The sequence below is a fragment of the Prionailurus viverrinus genome, chromosome D1, assembly GCF_022837055.1.
Source record: "Prionailurus viverrinus isolate Anna chromosome D1, UM_Priviv_1.0, whole genome shotgun sequence".
In the NCBI taxonomy this organism is placed as follows: Eukaryota; Metazoa; Chordata; class Mammalia; order Carnivora; family Felidae; genus Prionailurus; species Prionailurus viverrinus.
The window spans coordinates 17,720,883-17,740,263 of record NC_062570.1 but is presented as its reverse complement, the minus strand read 5'-3'; the positions used below and the strand labels follow the sequence as shown (position 1 = coordinate 17,740,263).

General features: G+C 58.6%; 1 protein-coding gene across 1 annotated transcript; it reads right to left on the bottom strand.

Annotated features, from left to right (window-relative positions):
- Positions 1–206: 206 nt before the first annotated feature.
- On the bottom strand, positions 207–19,098 carry OAF (out at first homolog). The gene is made up of 4 exons (XM_047878435.1): positions 18,340–19,098; positions 5,202–5,336; positions 4,123–4,303; positions 207–2,583 (listed from the first exon to the last, which is right to left on the bottom strand). The coding sequence occupies exons 1-4, from the start codon at positions 18,610–18,612 to the stop codon at positions 2,318–2,320; spliced, it is 855 nt and encodes a 284-aa protein (XP_047734391.1). The 5' UTR covers positions 18,613–19,098; the 3' UTR covers positions 207–2,317.
- Positions 19,099–19,381: the final 283 nt, after the last annotated feature.

Genomic DNA, 19,381 nt, shown 5'->3' with positions numbered 1-19,381 from the left:
CAGGTCATGATCTCGCGGTTCGTGAGTTCGAGCCCCGCGTCGGGTCGGGCTCTGTGCGGACAGTTCAGAGCCTGGAGCCTGCTTCGGATTCTGTGTCTCCCTCCCTCTGCCCCTCCCCTGCTTGCTCTTCTGTGTTTCCCTCCCTCCGCCCCTACACTGCTCGCTCGCGCTCTGTCTCTCAGAAAAAATAAACATTAAAAACAAACTTACATTTAAAAAAAAGCACTCTTTCAAAAAACAGCATTCTTTTGGCCACTTGCGAGTGAAAAGGCATATATGACCTGGGACCCCACCTCCAGTAAAAAAAGGCACACAGACAGGGTGGGCAAGTGGGAGGTGCCTTCTCCAAGTAATTCCCTCCCCCACCCAGAGCTAGGATTGGGGCTCAGGACTGAGGGCTGGGATTGGGCAGCAGGGGAAGGAGGAAAGGGCCTGGGGAGGAACACCTCCCTCCCTAACCGCCCCCCCCCCCCCCCCCCCCGCCAAAGGACAGCTAAAGCTGGTCCTCGAAAACAGGTTCAGAAAGAGGCATGCCTACCTCAAAAGGAGGTCTCACCACCTATCTCTGACTTGACCCTGGCCGAGCAAGCCTGGCTCCCACCACAACCCTCTGGTCTATACAGCTTCAAGGGGCGGCAGCAGCCTGTTCTGGGGAGCCTTCAAGGGGACGGGGACATCCTGAAAGCCTGTTTCCCTTTCCAAGGTGGACAAGGAAGGACTTGACTCTCCCGTCTCCTCCTTCCTAAGGATTCGGGTCCCCTGTGGGACCCCTGGAGCACTCCTGTCTCTGCCCTGTGCTCAGTCTCCTCCACCTTGCCAAACGCCTACCATCCTCCAGCTTCAAGCCGTATCCCATCTGGTCCAGGAGACCTCCCTCGATAAATTCAACCTGCGCCATCCCTCCTTCCCGAAAGTTCTCCAACACCCGGCTCGGCACTTCCTATTACAGTCTCTTCAGACTGGAAGGTACTTTGGAAGCACAGAGACCTTCAGGATGTCTGGCTTAGCCGTCTCAGGTGCACAGGTGAGGAAATACCTGCTCTTGTCACTAACAATAATGATATTAATACTAGCGAATAAAATGAACACTATTGTGCCGGGCACTTCAGATGTATGAACACCCATGTAAGTCTCACAATTAAGCCCATTTTATAGCGGAGAGCGCTGAGGCACAGGAAGGTAAAGTGACTTGACCCAAGATTGCACAGGAAATAAGCCCCGCCAGGATTTGGACCCTGGCAGTTTGGTTCCGGAGTTTTTGCCTTATTGCTTGCCTTAATCTATTTATACTATTACCGTCTGACTTGCTCATCTATGTCTCTTCTTCTTAAGTGCAGAAGTTTTGTCTTATCCTTCCCTAATACGTCCCGGGTCCATCCACTCCCTGCTGGGCAGCGAATGAGCACACAGCAGGTGCCTTAGCGGTGTGTCGAGACTGGTCCCCGGCAGAGCGAACGCCCCTCCTGCCACCAGGTGGCAGCATTGGCCAAGAGTTCTTTCAGAACTCTGAGACGAGCTGTCAAATAAAAATTTAAACTTTTATTTCTGGTACAAATGATAAATACTTTGCATTAAAAATCTGGAATTCAAGTTTTCCTCATACTTCGTGCTCCCCCCCCCCACCCCAGAACTTTACAAAAAATATTTCTGTCTCGAGGAGGGAAGCTGGGACCTGCTCTCCCAACAGAGTCTGGGTCTGGGGAAAGGCACGTGTGGTTTGTGTCCGGGCTGGGAGGCCCTCACCTGCCCCAGTGTTGGGAGGACAGCAATGAGCAGAATGCACTGTGATCTGGTGGAGGGGCTATGGCAATGGTCCCCGACGGCCCCCTCGCTGGGACGTGGTCCCCTCCTCGTTGGGCATTTGATGGTGCAGAGGGGCCAGCTCCTTCCAGATGGGGGAGTGGGGGTGCGTGTGTGGGGGGGGGGTGGGGGGGAGGTCGGTGTAACAGGCACAGACACCTTTTAGGGTCTAAACCTTCAAAGAGTTCAACAGAATCACGGGCCATCACATTTTGTTTGCTTGAAAGAGAACACTTCAGGGGAGATGAAGGGGAGGGGGACACATCTGGAGAACCCCCTTCTCTCTGTCCCCAAGGGAGGCACAGGGCGGGAGTGGGGGCTGCCTTCATGAGTTAACCCCTGCCATGCCACACCCCTTTTCACAGTCTTGAGTGATGGGGCCAGAGGCTCCGGGATCAAGGGAAGAGAAGGGAGATAAGGCCTCAGTGGGGGGCGGCCACCCCCTCCAGTGGCTGGGGTAAGGGCGGTGGACCCAGAGCAGCGAACTCAGAGACGGCCCCCTTTCACCGCAGCCCAGCTAGGGGTCCTCATCCCAGAGACACAGCTGCCGCTGGGGCACATAGAAGTCGAAGCTGTAGTTTTTCTGGCAGCTGCGGATGCCGCACTTGTAGGGGGTCGGCCGGTCACGGCTGTGGCAGTACTTGAGCATGCAGGGGTACCAGGCCAGGCTCAGGCCGTAGCGGCAGACACAGGGCTTCCCGCCATCCCCCACCTGCCCGCAGCGGGACAGGTGCACCTGCTCCGAGGCCTCCGGCAGAGCCTCAAACACGGAGCTGTCCACACCTGCGGGAGAGAGGCAGGCATCAGCAGAGGAGAAAGGGAGGCAGGAGCCCGCCCCGCATGGCCTCTTGGGGCATCCCATCAGCCCTGCGAGCCGAGCATTTCCGTTCTTGTTTTTATAGAGGAGAAACCCGGCCCAGAGAGGTTTCGTGATCTCACTGCGGTCACACAGTAAGGAGTGGGAATAGAGCCCAGGTCTTTCTGACTTCAAGGCCTTCCTTACAGGGGCACCTAGGTGGCTCCGTCAGCTGAGCGTCCGACTTTGGCTCAGGTCATAATCTCATGGTTCGTGGGTTCTAGCCCTCCGTCGGGCTCTGTGCTGACAGCTCAGATTTGGATTCTGTGTCTCCCTCTCTCTCTGCCCCTCCCCTGCTCGTGTCTGTCTGTCTGTCTCAAAAACAAATAAGTGTTAAAAAAGAATTAAAAATAAAATACCACTATACTAGGATGTGACGGAATAGAGACGTGGGGAGAATGAATAGAAAATCGAGGAGAGCTTCTTAAAGGAGGTGGTATCTGAGGAGGGCCAGGTAGGGAAGGACCAGCACAAACATGCTGGGAAGTCAGGGTGGCCAGGGTACACGCAGGGGTGCTGGGGGAGACAGCAGTGACCTGGCCCCTGGCTTGGCTCAGTGGCCACGGGACGGACCAGCCTCTCGGGGGGACAGTACTGAGCTTGAACCTCAGTTTGGAGTGCAGCTTACTGGGAGGGGTGTGTGTGGAGGGCATGAGTACAGCTCTTGGCTATTTCTTTTTTTTTAATGTTTATTTATTTTGAGAGAGAGAGCACAAGAGAGCGAACGGGAGTGGGAGAGGGGCAGAGAGGGAGAGAGAATCCCAAGCAGGCTCCAGGATGTCAGCGCAGAGCCTGTCGTGGGGCTCGAACTCACCAACCGTGAAATCGTAACCTGAGCCGAAGTCAGCCGCTCAACCGACTGAGCCACCCAGCTCCCCCTGTTGGCCATTTCTAAATCCAGCGGTGCCCTGGGGAAGGGCAGGCACTTCTCTACTGCTCAGCTGGCTGGGCAGAGGACCAGGGGCCTGGCATCTCCCTGTCCCCTCTACACAGAGGACCTGAGGACAGTCCTGGGAACGGAATCAGGAAATGGGGCAGCAGTAAAGCCACACAGGCCAAAAGGCAGGGACCACACCAGAGACGGGAGAGAGATGCTGGCACCAGGGAAGGCATGAAGGAAAGGAGAGAGGGGGGCAGCAGGGGTGGGCAGGGAGGAGTGGGTGCCGACCCTGATACCTGTGCCCCCTCCCCCGACAGAGGTCCTGTGTTCTCACTAATGGAAGGAATGAGGTGGGTGCTGCCTGGGTATCTCCCTCCTCACGACCTGGGTAGTCACAGGTCTGTGGGTCCCTACCTGGAAACGGTCGCTTTCATCTGGCTGACTCCTCTCCCCGAAGAGCCACACGGGCACCACCTCCTCCAGGAAGTCTGCCCTGACCGATCCCAGCCCGGTTTCGGGGTCCCTCCTCTGAACTCCCGCATCTCGTTACCGCGCTCTCGCCTGGGTGATGTGATCCCAAGCTGACCTTGCTCCAGCCAGAAGCGGACGTCCTCCCGGCGGGTGTAGATGGTATCCACGGCCTCGGCACACACGTTGCGGAGATGGGGGCTCAGCAGGCCCCCCTGGCTGAAGTTGACGGCGATGTCCATGTGCAGGTGCTCTAGGCCCCGCACCTCCTCAGCCTGCCGCACTGCCCGTGGGTTCTTCTGTGTGGAGAGGAACAGCCACTCCCACCCGGCCTCCGAATGCTCCCTGCCCTGCTTTGCCTAATCGCTGAGAGTCAGACAGGCCAAGGCTGGTTGCCTTCAGAACCTTGGGGCAGGCTGGCAGTCTAGGGCCACCCGGCCTCTCCTGCGGCTTCCGGAGACACCAATCCCCAGGGCTCAGCCGAGCCTCTGCAGCTGGCCACTGGCCGGCGTCTGGGGCTGACGGAGAATTCTGACAGTCATCAGGGCTGGTTACTGGAGGTGGCAGCCGGGCGAGCTGGCCCAGGACAGATGCCCCCGGGGTCCCACACCTTCCAACAGGCAGAGAACAGAGTCTGGGACCGGGAAGGGAGGGGAGGGCCTCGTTTAGGGAACACAGATGAGGCCGGGGGAGAGGCCCAGGGGCCAGGAAGGGACAGGGAGCAGGTCAACGGGCTGAAGGGTTCTGAACACGGCGCTGAACACTTTCCATGCATGCTCTCATTTAACTCTCAGTAGAACTCATTTCTCCATAGGAAAGCAGAGGCTTGGAAGGCAACGTGTGCAACGTCCCCGGGATACAGGGGGGTGGCGCTGGGTCTGAAGGCATATCTGACCTCGGAGTCCAAGCCCAGAATCTCCACCATAAAGGGGGTGGAGCTGAAATCTGGAGGCTGGAGGGATCTGGCAGTTGGGGGTCAGTGCAGATTAGCGATCTAGGGTGATGGGGTTAGGTCTGGCCTGGGGCGATATCAGGGGTTCAGGACTACGGGGTGAGAGTGGGGCGCCGGGGGTGAGGGTGGGTCAGGGGCTGGGTGGGAGAGTGAGGTCGGGGTGCGGTTCAGGCTCGGGGCTGGCTGCAGGGCTGGGGGCTCTGGGGCAGGAGCTGGGCCAGGGAAGGCTCGAAGTGAGCACTCACCTGTCGAAGCTTGGCCATGGCCTCGCTGGGGATGATCTCATTGTGGTGCAGCCGGGTGACAAAGCAGAGTGCCTGGAACTGACTCTGCCCCTTCTCCAGCTCCCCCAGGATCAGGGCTCGGAAGATCTTCACGTCCTAACGGGGAAGGGCGGGAGCACGGGGACCAGCTGGAGTGGGCGGGGCCTCCCACCCGGCGCTCAGCCCAGGCCTTGGACAGGACACGTGCCTGGACACTGCCCCGCGACGGACATTTCCCTCCTGCTGGTCTAGGAATTTTTATCTTTCCCATTTAAACCCGTGACTCGAAAGGGCACACCCCAGATGTTCCAGAGCCCCCTGGAAGATTCACATGGTGAACCACTAAAAAGTCTTTTCAAACCAGAACTGTTTAAAAAGTACAGAACTTCACCTTGAAAGAAACAGCACCCTGTTTTTGGTGCCTGGCTCTTTCAAGGCTGATGCCGCCCCTCCGTGGCACCCGCGTCACCCTGATCAGGGTGGGTCACAGCCTCTAGAACTACCTGACCAGGCCATAATAGGGGAGGGGTTGAACTTTTTACAAGTACAGATCCCAGAGTCTTTCTCATATTCTTGGTCAGTAGGTTGGGTGGGGGGAGGGGGGCGGTGCCTAGAAACTGGTGCTCCTCAAAATGCCCCCCAGTGCTTCTAATCGGCCAGGCCCCTGGCCATCCCATCTCAGATTGAGGTAGTGGGCATGGGACGGGCTTAAGGGCAGACGCAGCCCAAGCTGGCTGCAGCTGTTGCCAACTTCCGGCCTGGGGGAAGCTCAGGGATGGCTCACCTTTCCCTTCCTCCCTCCACTTCCCCTTTCCCCTCGGGGTCACTAATGGCATTACCAGCAGGCCAATGGCTCCTTCCTGTTACTCACTCATTGCGTGCGTGGGGGAGGCTGGAGGGGAGCAGAGGGAGGAGGGAGAGGGGCCACAGGGCAGGATGGGGTTCCCCTGCCAATCTGGCTGCTGGAACGCTGTGCTCTGACCCAGCTGCACCCAAGGTGTCCCCCTGCTCTCACTCAGCTCTGTGCCTTGGCTAACTGCTCCCAGTGCGAAATTAGCAGGCCCCACTCAGAAGTGGTCTGGATCTGTCATGATGCTCCCTGCCAGGGAGGTACCCTGGCCACAAGGACCATTCTCCTCTAGAACCCCAATGACCCTGCACTGGCACTGAGCATATACAGGCCTGTGTAGTTATTCGTCTTTCCACGTACGTGCCCTGGCCTCGCCCACTGAGAGAGCCCGCGGTGACTCAGGGGGTATGGTACGCCCACTAGAGTATAAGTGCTCTGAAACAGGGGCCAAGGTTCCCCTTGGGCTCCTGTACAGGCAGTGAGGGGAGGTCGTACCCCAACTCTGTCTTGTATTAGCCTGCGCCCAGGCATATCTTCCAGCCTCGGTAAGCCTCACTGGCAAGATGGGGACGATAAGGCATTTCCCTGGTAGGCTTGTGTGAAAACAGTGTGGAGGCCACCCGAGAACGCCCGCCCACAGTAAGCACTCAGTAGGTGCTAGCTGTCGCGAATCTCGAGTCTCGTCCTGGCAGTGATCAGCAAATGTTACAGGTGGCCTGTGTGCTGCCATCCCATAAGCCCCGTGCACTTGTGAGGTCCCTTGACTACAGGGATGGGTCTCTTACTTTCCTCTCCTACAAATGATCTCCAGCACAGCGAGGTGTGGGCATGTGCGGGGAGATTTTCCACCAATATTGCAGAAGGAGAGACTGAGGCTCAGCTGGCGACAGAGGTTCCACGGGGCTCTTTCCGATGCCAGATCTCAAGGAAGGTGAATCAGAGCTTGGGTTAACCCAGCTTCCTCTCAACAGGAAATCCGTTCTTGGGCCCTGAGGCTGGAATCTCCTTGTCCTGCCAGGCTGGGCCATCCGATCTTCCTTCCGTTTGCTCAGGTTGGCTGAGGGGAGACCGGAGGCCGGTACGCTCGTGTATTTTCCACTGGGGGCTCACTTCCTGCCAGGTGAGACCTGATACGAAACTTCCCCTCCTAGGGCTCCGGACAGCCGGGTGTCCCCGGCAGGACCCCGAGGCAGGATCCAACATTATTTTCAGCAATGACTCTTTAAAAGAACCTTATCTGGAATATTCAGAGCATCTTCTCCAAGACCCCAGCCAAATGCCTGCGGTCTGGCAGCCGCAGAGTGGTCTCTTTGCTTGGGGATATCACCTGCCCACCGTTCAGAGAAAGCATTTGAACTCTTAGACCAGACAGGAGGGTTAAAAACAAAACAAAACAAACAAACCTGCTTTGAGTTGTTGTTGTTTTTTTTTTTTCTCCCCTGCCTCTATATTAAACAACAACGTTGGTGACGGCAGCAAATGGGGGCACTGAATTGGGAATCTGACTGGGGGCGAAGAGAGGGAACGAGGATTTCTCATTGAGAGAGAAGATTTACTCGTGGAGGGCAAAGATTTATTGAAGCTTATAACTGGAAGGGATAAGTCACTGTTCTTATGAGGATGTATCGTCCTGTCTAAAATCCTCACAACAACAGGAGGTAGGGAGGATGATTATTACTGAGTTTGGAACGGGTTACTTGCTCAAGGTCACGGGACAGGAGGAAACGTGGCCAGAGTTCTAACCCCCGGCGGTCTGGCTCCAAAGCCAGTGTTCTCTCAACCACAATGCACCGGTGCCTCCCAGGTGTCCTCGACACCCAGCTCGAGAAACCGAAGCTCAGGTCCAGACAGGCAGTGTGGTCCGCCCTTGGCCACACAGCTGGCAGGTGGCAGAGCCAGGATTAGAACTCGGTTCCCTGGCCCAGCCATGCCTGGAGGTCCTGCGCCAGACCTGCCCCGGGAGTATGGCAGCTCCCACTCACGGTTCAGCGTGACTACCAAAAAGCAGCGTCTGACACAGATATGAGGGTGACGTGAGGCAGGACCACCCTCCTAGCCCGCCAGCCTGCCCTGCCCAGAACCTCCGTAGACCAGTGTCCCTCCCACCCACCTTCTATACCTCAGACTCACCGCTAAGGTCCCGGGGGCCCCTTTCCCTCCAGCACAGAGGAAAGGGCAGGGGAAGAAGTCCCCCTGCTTCAGCAAACATCTGGCCGGATGCTAGGCCCAGGCCAAGGAAGTTTCTATAGGGCTCCCAGGACCCTCCAGCCCTACGGGAGCCGGCCAGCAGGCCGATCGATGCGGGAGCAGGTCGGTAGTGGGGCAGAGACCTGAGCCGTGCAGCCGGTGTGGTGAGCGGGCTGTGGAGACAGAGTCTGCTGAAGTCCTTCGCCTATGGCTTTGTTTGTTTAATTTAGAGAGCACGAGTGGGGAAGGGGCAGAGAGAGAGCGGGGGCAGAGGATCTGAAGAAGGCTCCGTGCTGACAGCACAGAGCCCGAGGTGGGGCTCAAACTCATGAACTGTGAGATCATGACCTGCACTGAAGTCTGATGCTTAGCGGACTGAGCCACCCAGGCCGTGCCCCCCCCCCCCGCCCCCGCCCCCGCCAGCCCCCTTGGCCTGTGGTTTTAAGTAAGCATCAGGAGTAGATAAGTTGTAGGACGGCACAGTAGTTAAGGACAAAGGCTCTGTAGCCAGAAGTACCTACGTTCAAATCCTGGCGTTGCTCATACTAGCCGTGTAGCCTTGGGCGAATTAACCTCCCTGTACCTTAGTTTCCACATCTGTTAAATGAGTTAAACTAACAATACCTACACCTCCAGGGATTATTGGGAGGGAAAAATGAGCGAAAGGTCTCAGAACACAGTGGGCTGAACTCTCTATTATTGTTGCCATCTCTGGCCTTGCTCCAACTGTGATCTATTCCAGACCTGCAGACGCAGGAGCAAAGGGTTTTCTCCTCAAGAGGCACCCGAGGCCCAGAGAGGTCGGGGGAGTCCTCTGGGAGTGGCAGGTAATCAGCAAATCCGTGGGAGAGCACTGGTTAGCATGACCTGGGGCAAGGCCTTCACAGGCACCAGGCTGGACAGGGAAGTGGCCAAAACCAAGGCAGGGGCCCTGTCTTCACGGGGCTCATGGAGAGGCTGGCCTCCTGCAACCAAAGCCAGTGCACCAATAACGGCCGAGGGGTGAGGTTTATGGTACGCGCTATGGGGCAAAGGATGGACGGAGGGGCGTTTGTTTTCCCCTTAACGATGGCGCAGGGAGGCGAGGAGGGAAGGAGGGAAGACTTCCCCGGAGTGAGGGACATTTCAGTGCTCCTTAGCAGTCAAAGGATGTTGGGGGGCTTTCTAGCAGAGAGAGGCGTTTACAGAAGACAGGGAAATGTGAGGCTCTCTTAACACCCATCTATCCCTCCATGTTGTTATTGATCTGCCTGATGCCTAATGCCCTTCAAAGACCCCTCCAGAGGCTGGCATTCACTTCACCAACAGCTCCTCTTGGACTCCCTGAGCATTCAACTAAAGAGCTGGTAGTTCCCAGAAGAAGCGATGAGGCCATGTCACTTTCCATGAGCTGATTCCTCTGCTGGGGATGCCCTGTCCTCATCTGCCTACCGTGTCTCAGGACTCGGTTCCAATGCATCCCCTGCTCTGGCCCGTCCCCCCCAACGCTACCCTCACCAACCCTCCAGCAGACTCAGCCGGCCCCAACTCCTAACCTCTACAGCACGAGTCCTGTTGTTTGCAACCCTGTCTTGCCGTACCTTCCAGACTCAGCTCCTTGAGCCTGGGGCAGTATCTTATTTGCAGCCATCTCCACCCCCTAGAACGCAGTAGGTGCTCAGTAAGTGCCTGGCAACGAAGAAACGAAGGCAGGAGCCCACAAACGAGAGCCTGGAAGCATTCTGGGAAAACCACCAGGGGCAGGGCAGGGTGAGGGAGGGCAGAGAGAGAGGTTGAAGGAGGAGGCTGGTGAGAGGGGAGGGGCAGCGGCTCTGAGAGCCCAGCCAAGGAGTCTGGGCTTCATCTAGCAGATCCCCGAAAGCCATGGGTTTCGAGCTGGACTGGAAACTTGAGTTGTGCCGGGCCCGCGTGCACCTGATCTACATCGACAAAGGACCCCGTCCTCATGTGGCATCTTCTGCCTGGGCAGTAAGTCATCCAAGCCCTGCATGGCCTGCCCCTGGCTCAAGGGCGGAGACCAGGCCTTACCTATGCCGTAGCCTCAGGGTCTGGCGCAGAGCTGGGTCGCCACTTATCAGCTGAATGAATGAACGCACGCGTGCACGCGTGCTCCGGGGCCTCCATCAATTCCCTAGCCTCCAACAAGAAGGCTGGTAGCCCTCCAGCTGCTATTGTGGCTTTTAGAGGGTTTAGGGGATCATTGAGCTCACGATCCAGTGAGGTTCCAGCGGAGGACGTGACCTCCACAAGTCATACAGCTGCAGAGCCAGGACCAGAAGCCCGGGTCTCCCGACTCACAGTCCAGCGACCTTCACGCCCCCCACCAAGCTCCCCTGTCTGCCCTTGTCCAGATCGCCTCCTTCTCCACACTCACTCCCCGCCAGGCTGTGCTTCTGAGACCCACTGCAGCTCGCAGAGGGAAGGCTGTGCTGGCTCAGCTGTGCTGGGGCTCCGGGTGAACACCTATGAGACCGTGGAGGGCCACTCCGGGAAGCACAGGGGCGGCAGGGGGCGGGCAGCCCGCTGCACTTGAACGGCAGACATCCTGTGCCAGGCCCAGGTGCAGCCTTCCTGGGGAGAGGCCCCAGGGGAAGCGTAATGTCAAGGAAGGGGAGCGATGCTGCAGACAGAGCACACAGGAGTTCGGCTGCAATGACAGCGGAGCGGTCACACCGCCCTGGACCGCCGACCCCCAGCCTCAGATAAGACGGGGGAGAGGGACACAAACTTCTCTTTTGCTTCAGCCGCTGTTGCGGTTTTCTGTCTCAGCCAAGTCAGATCCTAAGTGATACGCAGGGATGCCCGCCTGCCTCCCCCCGTTCACGGGCCACGCGTCTGGAGTCTTTCACGCGTACTTGCTGCTTCTAGAACAATCTCTTTCACATGCAGTGGCTCCTGTCTCTCCCCGGCTCCCATCGGCTCGGCTGCACACGGCCACCACCCCCCCCCCATCCCCCTGCCTCGCGTGCTGGTTGCCCACAGGAGCACTGCCTCCCTCCATGTCCCCCCGCCTGTGGAGTCTCCACCTCGCCCCTTTCTCTGAGTCAGTGTGATGTCTCTCAGAGTCTCTCACGCAGCCTCACGCACTCCCTCACCCACAGTCTAACAATGTCCTCACCCCACTGTCACACTCTGCCCCCTTCTCCAGAGAGCCCGCCTGGGGAGAGGAGGGGGCCTCTGCTATTTCAGACCTCCCGCCAGCCCAGCACTCCACCATGGGGAGCCGAAAACTAAGGGGGCCAGGGTGGGGAGCTGCCCTCTCCCTCAGTGCCCTCCCAGCCACCCACCCTTCTGTCCAGGGTCCTTGCGAAGCACCTGCTCCCCCCACGCCTCCTTGCTCTTGGACAGCAGGCACGGTCTCCTGGGAGTGTCCTCGGCCATCTCTGTCTCCTTCCCATCACACCAGAGCGCATGATTCTGAGGCCCGGGCTGAGCCAATCTAAATATTTATTCCTCTGCTCCTGGCTGGGGCCGCTTTATGGCTAGAGAAGGGGCCAGTTTTGTTGGACCGTGGCGGCGAGGAGAGGCAGCCCGGAACCAGCACCTTCCTAACCCACACTGGCTGCCTAGGGCAGACACGGGAGCGCCTTGGCCCCTCTGCGCTATCTACTCGAGCAGGAACAGGGGTGGGTGGGGTCAACCCAAAGCCAGGCGGGGCACATTCCCAGGCGGGTGCCCAGGGACTTAACGCTGCCCCCATTATAGGGATGTCTGCATACCCTCAGGGCCAGTCCTGGGACAAAAGCTTCTTGTTAAGGGGCATTAGCACCACCACCAGTCAGGCGCAGTGCCCTCTGCCCTCCTCCCAGCCCCCCGAGCCCCCAGTTCTCTGTCAGCCAAATCCCAAAGGTCACTACTGTTCCAACTGCCCCGGGGAACAATGTGAGGCTTTATGTGGATCGACTGTGCCCCACTGTCCCGCTGACTCAGGGCTCCTAAGATGGGGCTCCATACCCCTCTCTCGCCCGGATTCCCAGCCCCAAATGCCTCTCTTGCTCCCTGCCCTTTATCGGAATCCACAGCGGCAGCCGATTAAACACTTGCCAACCTAAGGGACGGAAGAGCCTAATGACGCACTGGCCCCTAGAGCAGAAAGAAAGCGCCAGAACAATGGGCTTGCCAGCGGACAAGGAGAGCCGGGGAGGGGGGACCTGCCGGGGCCCTGGCTGGCACCGCTACCTCACTTCTCACGAGCCTACGCTGGCCTCTGCTTTGCCACAGCCTCTGATTCACTTCTCATCGGACCGTGAACATCACCCTAGTGTCTCGGCCATGCCTGTGCCGTGTCTGGGCCTGGGGCCCCGAGAGGTCAAGTGGCTCGTCAGGACGCACAACTGGCGAAGGGCAGAAAGATGTACACAGTGAATGTTCAGTGGTCTCCATAAGATCTTTTACAAACGGTCCCTGTACCCCGCCCCCCCTTGCATCCCCATCTCTCTAGAGGAAGAGCCTCTTGGCACAAAGCTGCCAAGGGCCAATACTCAAATCCACCAGGGGTTATGAGCTCAGGAGGGTAGGGGTCCAGCTCAGGTCTGTAGAGAGGAGGGTTTCTCTGTAGATCTGTTCCTCTGCATGAAGGTTTTCCGTCAGCTTCCTTCTTCCCTTTCCCCTCCCCTATTCAGGTATCTTCGGCCTTCTGGAAGAAGCCTACTTACGTTATGGCGCACATAGTCAACTGCGATACAGTGGAAAGATCCCTGGGTCCTAATCCCGGGTCATTAGCCACTTGATCTTGTCACAGTCACTTCAGAGCTCGAAGCCTCAGTTTGCACATCTGCAAAATGGGGGTAACCCCTGCCTCACGAGGCAGTAGGGAGGATCAAAGGAGGCTGTGCGTGAAAGCACCCAACAGCGTGTGACCCGAGGGACCACTTGGCGCGTGAGATACGGGGACGTGCGGTTCTCATCACGAGGCTGCACCGTTCCTGTGAAACAGCCAGCCCTACCCTGCCTCTCCCCATCTTATTTCTAGCAGGCCACTCCTCCCTGGTTCCAGGTGGCAGTCTTCACTGCCTGACCCAGGATCTTTTGCTAGGACTCCACCTGGACATTGGCATTCAGGGGTAGGAGATGCTTGCCAAGCTTCAGGGAGCATATCTCAACCTTCCCTCAGGGCTCTAGATCCCTGATCCATGGAAGAATTCCTCAGACACGGCAGAGGGACTGCTGTGAGCCCCGGGGGCCCCACGGCCACAAGCCAGGTTGTTCCATCCGGTCACTGCTCATAAACTCCTATGAGGAAATGCTCTGGACTCCAGAAAAGCCTGGGCCTCTCCCGAAAGCATCTCTGCTGCCCTCCGTTCCCCAAGAAGACAGCCCGTCCATCACATCCCTGTGTTCCCAGCTGCTACACTTCAGAGGCCTAACACAGAAAGGGTAGGGGGAGACTGGTCTCCCAAAGCTTCTCCGGCCTGACATCTGTGTGACACGACATCCTGTTATAATAAACAGCCTCCGGCAGCGCGCGGTCATTTGCACATTCCACATCTTCCAGACTACATCTGACAGCATGCAGCTTCCCACGCTGCTCCCTCACCCCAAGCAGGAGCCCCCTAAGGCGGGGGCTCTGGTGCTCTTTGGACTGTTCCTTCCTGACTCCCACTCACCCATCGGCGCTCAGGCCGGGGCTCAAGTTTCAAGGACTCTTCTTGGGTCCTTCAGAGTGACCTTGAGCTGACCCACACCACCATATGGCTCCCCTTATCTTGGCTCCACGGCACAGCCCCTCAGGGTCCCTCCTGCCACACTTCTGGAGGCTGTGGTTCCTTCCTCCACCCTCCCATTGCACTCACTGCCCTGAAACAGTTGCACATGACTTTCTCGTATCTTTCAGGCCCACCCTACCCTTCCGGTCAGCACCAAACCACACTGCCTGCAACATGACTCATCCCTTCCCCCAGCTTTTGGACACTCAGACCAGGGAGCCAAGGGGAAAGAGAATTTGGACGGGGACACCAACCTGGGGGAGGGGGACCAAGCCGTCTGACTGACAAAAAGCCAGGTTAGAGCCTGGGGGCGGGGACGTGGCCGGTATTAGATATTGCCCGGTGAGTACGCACATACGAGTATAATTGCATCCACGGGATTTGGATTATAAAGGAGAGTACCGTCGACTGGGTGTGTATTAGGAAGGACGGTGTGCGTGCCGCGGGCAGGTAGAATTGGGCCTAACGCCTATACGCTGCTTCAAGCACATTAGGGTTCCCCTGGGTAGAATGACGGGCTGCCAAATGCTCAGTGAGTGTGGGCTCTCCCTGTATTTAACAGTCCAACCTGGGCCCCGCCTCCAAGTCCCCTCCCTTCCCTGGAACAGCTATACCAGTGGTTCCCGAACCTTCTGCCTGCTGGAAATCGTGGGGCCTCTTTAAAAATACCGTTGCCCTCAGAGATCAGATCTAATTGCTCTGGGCTGCAGCCCAGGCATCGGGATTCTCCAAAGCTACCCAGGTGATTCTAATGGACATGAAGTCTGGGAGCCACTGAGCCATGGCACTTTTTTCAAAGCCAGAGCTCAGTCTGCCTGACGGTCAGCAGCCTTGGGGCAGGGTATGCAGCGACAGAGGAGGGCCGCTTGATAGCTCCAAGCGACCTGACCTGCGGAGTCTATCGTCAATCCTTGCCTGGGCTCCGGGCTCTGTGTCCTATAGCGAGCGGATTACTCTGATTACTGTTACTGCCTCGCCGCCTTCGGGTCCAGCGTGGCAGGGTGGGGAGAGCCAGACAGTCCTAGAACCCTGCCTCTCAGTGGAGGCAAACAGAGAGGGTGGGAGGGGCTGGGGAGAGGGGGCTGGGGGTGGGGAGAGGCTGGGCCAAGGGCATCCGGCACAAGGGCAGTCCCTGCAGCCCTGGGTATTCTGGCGGGCCAAGAATGACCGCTCCGTGCTCGGAGGGGCTGGTCGGCAATGCTGCGGTGTGACTGGGGGAAAGGGGTGCCCAGAGGGCTGGTCAAACATTACTGCCGGGTGTATCCGTGAGGGTGTTTCCAGAAGAGATGAACATTTGAATGGGCAGAAGGAGTAGCAGAGATGGCTCTTGCCAGTGTGAGTGGGCACCAACCAATCCGGGGAGGCTGTGGATCGGACAAAAAGCAGAGGAAGGGTGAGTGCGCTCTCTCTGCTCGGGCTGGGACATCCGTCTTCTGCCCTTAGACATCGGCACTCAGGCCTTGGGACTCAGGCCGGAACCGCACTGCCAGCTTTCCTGGGCCTCCAGCTTTTGCAAATGGCAGATCGTAGGACTTCTCAGCCTCCACGATCATGAGGGCCGATCTCTCGTAATAAATCTCTTTCCGTGTATCTCACTCTACGTCCCATTGTTTCTGTTTCTCTGGAGAGCGCCCACACGCCGCGCTTCGAGGAGAAGGTGATGATGAGGGGCTCAAGGCACCTCCAGGCTCAGCACTGACTCTGGGTCCATCATTCAACCTCTCTGGGTCCAGGCTCAGCACGGAGGGCCCATGCTGCACTGTGATGTGGGCAACGATTACGAAAGCCAGCGGCTTCCATTTCTTGAGCGCTTAGCACGGGAGCCGACGCATAGTGGGCACTTCACGTGGATTACCTGTTTACTTCTCATGATAGCCACGGGATTGGTGCCTTATCACCCCCATTTTACAGATGAAGAAACGAAGGCCTGCAGAGATCAAGTCCCCTGCCCAGGGTTAAACCGTATCGATCTCATTTCAGTCTGGACTGTCTCCTAAACATTGCCATTCCTAAGTGGACTGGGGTGTTTGGTACACAAAACAAAAGAAACACCACGTTCAAGACTTCTTCCCACGGGAAAAATTGTTACGTCTACATAGAACCTTGTGTAAATCTGCCAAAGGCTATGGGGCACAAGGCCTTGAGGACTGAGAGGGCCACAGAAGGATCCGCATAGAAAAGCTGCTCTGGCCAATGTAGACAGCGACTTGGGTGGGGGAAAGGCTATGATGCCCCGCCCCGGGCTAAAGGAGAAACCCGGAGCTGGAGAGCCCTTAGAGAGCGGGTTCCCTTTCTGCGCCTTCTGCCCCCAATTCCAGTCCTTGCTGGTGAATTAGGAGATGCCAGGGCGGGTGTGAAATGCCGGGTTCTGGGTCAGAAGCTAACCTGAAAAGCAGACTCTGGACTAGAGTCAAACCTGGGTGGAGGTTTGAACCACTGCGGGGATTAAAATGGGGCCCTTGCCATCAGCTCCAAGTGGCTTCTTCAACTGGGCAGTCAGCCCCCTACTAAACTCTCAGCTCCAGACCCCAGTTCCGCACCTCACTGCCACTGGGGCACTCCCCTCTCCTGGCCCACAGGGTAGAGTAATAAAAGAGTTTATGTTGCAGCCAGAGGCTATAAAAGCTCAGCCCTACCCGTTGTGTCTCTCACTGATGTCCTAGCCACAGCCTCAGCTGCTGGAGAGGTCCCAGGAATAGGGAAGCCTCTCCCCAGGGTTCCAGCTACCATAAAACAGTCGGCATTGGGCAGGAAGGTTAGGAGACTCTTGTCCTGGCCAGAGGGGCACTCTCAAGTACAAAGGGCTTCAGTGGAAGGTTAGAGGGGAAGATGAGACCACTGCCCCCTGAGGGGTCTGGCTACTCTGGGATTTCCCAGGAAAAGAAAGCATTTGACAAAATGTCCCCTGGAGTTTAGGTGTGGGGAGGCAGGAAGTATTCTGGCCCCGCCAGCTTCCTTCTCTCCACACACAAACGCACCTGCCTCTACCTGAATGTGAGAACCTAGCTTGGGGCTACTGAGTATGGAAGGGCCACAAAGTCTTCCCAGCTGGGATGACCGCCCACACCCCATGGTCCACCTATGTCCCATGTCAGTGACAACTCAGTAGTTTTGGGACAGGTCGGCAGTCAAGCCCTATCTCCGCTGTCCTCTGGATCCCCTCACCATGCTTATCTATGGCAGTTTTGCTGGGTCCCTAGCTGCCTCCCCAAGTTCTCCCCCTTTCCTCTCAAGCTCCCACTCTCTAAGAGGGAGGAGAGAGAGATGGCTTGGGCGAGGCTCTATAGCCCTGAACTTCTCCAGCTGCCCAGCTATCTAACTGGCCTCACCTCTCCACTTCCCCAGAGACAGGGCCTCCTTTCATCAGAAGAGGGGCTGGTGTGTGCATGTGCGTGCGTGTGTATCAGGAGACTCCTTTCAAGTACCTACTCCTCACCCACCCTCTTTCCTTCCAGAATTCCTGCTGCTGGGTCACCGTTAGTCACTCACTGCCCTTCCGGGCCCATTTACTGATAACCCCCCAGTTCCTCCAGTCTCCCCCCAACCCCAACAACCTTGGGGGCCACGTCCACCTTCTGGTTCCTTACACATACTGAATAGGGGCTGGTTTCTGCCCCCTTCCTGAAATCTGGGTCAAAACATGGAGGTTGGCCAGCCGTCCTGCCAGGCGCGGTAAGGAGTGGCAACTCTCCCAGAGTGCGGGGACCTCACGTAGGGCCTCTCCCCAGGTTCTCCTTCTGCAAGCTTCCCAGCCTTCCAGACCCAGGAGCAGAGGTAGCTTCTCCTCGGTCCCAGAGGGACAAGGGACAATCAGCTCTTACCTCCCGGCCTCCCTCCCGCCATGCCTCCGGCCTAGAACGGTGCAACACGAGAGTTGGTTCATAGACTCCAAGATGTCAGAGCTGAGGGGCCTGGAGCCACCCCACCGACCTGTGCGGAGGTGAAAAACGAGGCCCAGAGAAGGAAAGGGACTTGCCCAAGATCACACAGCAAGAACCCAGGACCTCTGATTGCCAGCCCAGGACTTTCTCCTCTAGAGCACAGGGAAATGACTCCAAGAAGGGAGTCAACTCTTTTGAAGGAGAGTCCGCACCTGGAGGGCTCTGGGAGAGCTGGAAGAGAAGTGGGCAGAAGGCTGGGAGTCAGGGAGAGAGAAGGGGCCTGGGCACCCAGAGCAAAGGGGTGAAAGGCTGGAGGGCCGGCGGAGGATTTCCTCCAGCAGAATGAAGGGGCCGGATCTGGGCGCCGGGGACCCCGACGACCCCGGCTCAGTCTCTCGCCTCTCCTGGCCCGCCTTCCACCTGCAGGCCTCAGTGCGACCGGGGACCCCGGGGCGCCCGGGCTCCCGCGTCCCTCCAGGCGAGCGACGGTGCCTCACCTTCTTGAAGTCGGCGGTGAAGGAGACGAGGGTGCCGTCGGGCTTGCGCAGCTCGAGGCTGATGCTGTCGGCGTCGCTGTCCGCCTGCAGGCTCTCCTCGGTGACCTGGCCGTCGGGCAGCCGCACGCGGACCCGCAGCTCGGCCGGCGCGCCCGGCCCCGCGCCCACGCCGCGCGGCGCCCCCAGCAGCGGCACGAGCAGCGGCGGCAGCAGCAGCGGCAGCAGCAGCGCGGGGGGCGCCGTGGGGACCCCGCGGCGGCCGAGCGGGCGCATCCCCGGGGGCCGCCGCCGCCCTCCGCGGGCCCGGCGCGCGGCGTGCGAGCCGAGAGGGGCGCTGCCAAACTTCGCGCGAAGTTGCTGGCTAGTTCGGGGCGCGCGCGGGGCAGCGGCTCCCCGGGGGGCTCAGGCGCGGGGGGCCCGCGACGTGGCGCGGACGCACGTGGACTGCGCTCCGCCGCGCGCCCCCCCGGCGGCTCCGAGGCGGACGCGGCGCTCCCGGGGTCCCCGCCCCGCCCGCCCACCGGCCCAGCGCCGCGACTGCCGCGGCCCCCGACTCCGGCGCGGCGAGACTCTGTTTTGCACTTTTCATTCAATCCCACCCCCCGTCACTTCCTTCGGAAAACAGAAACCACCAGGACCTGCCTTAAAGAGACCGCGCACCTCTCGGCCCTTAAAGGGCTCGCGGCGGCTCCCCGCGCTCCGGCGGCGGCCCGGGGCAGGGGGCGGGGACAGGGGACCGCGGCGCAGCGGCTTTGTGGGAAAAGGGCTTTCTCAATCTCCCTCCCTCCCTGCCGCGCCCCGCGCGACCCGGCCGTGTCAGGAGTTGGCTCAACGGGCAAATCCCTTCCTCCCAGCAGGGGCGGGACGGGTGACTCTTCCCCCGTCCCGTCCACCTCCCCCCCCCCCCGCCCCCGCCCCTTTGGCTTGCTCTTGTGCCACGTGGACGAAATAATCGGGCTTGGTGTTTTAGGGGTTTTGTTTGGTCTTTTAGTTTCTCTGACACAGCGAATTTCTAAAAACGGTTCTGCAAAATCAGACCTCA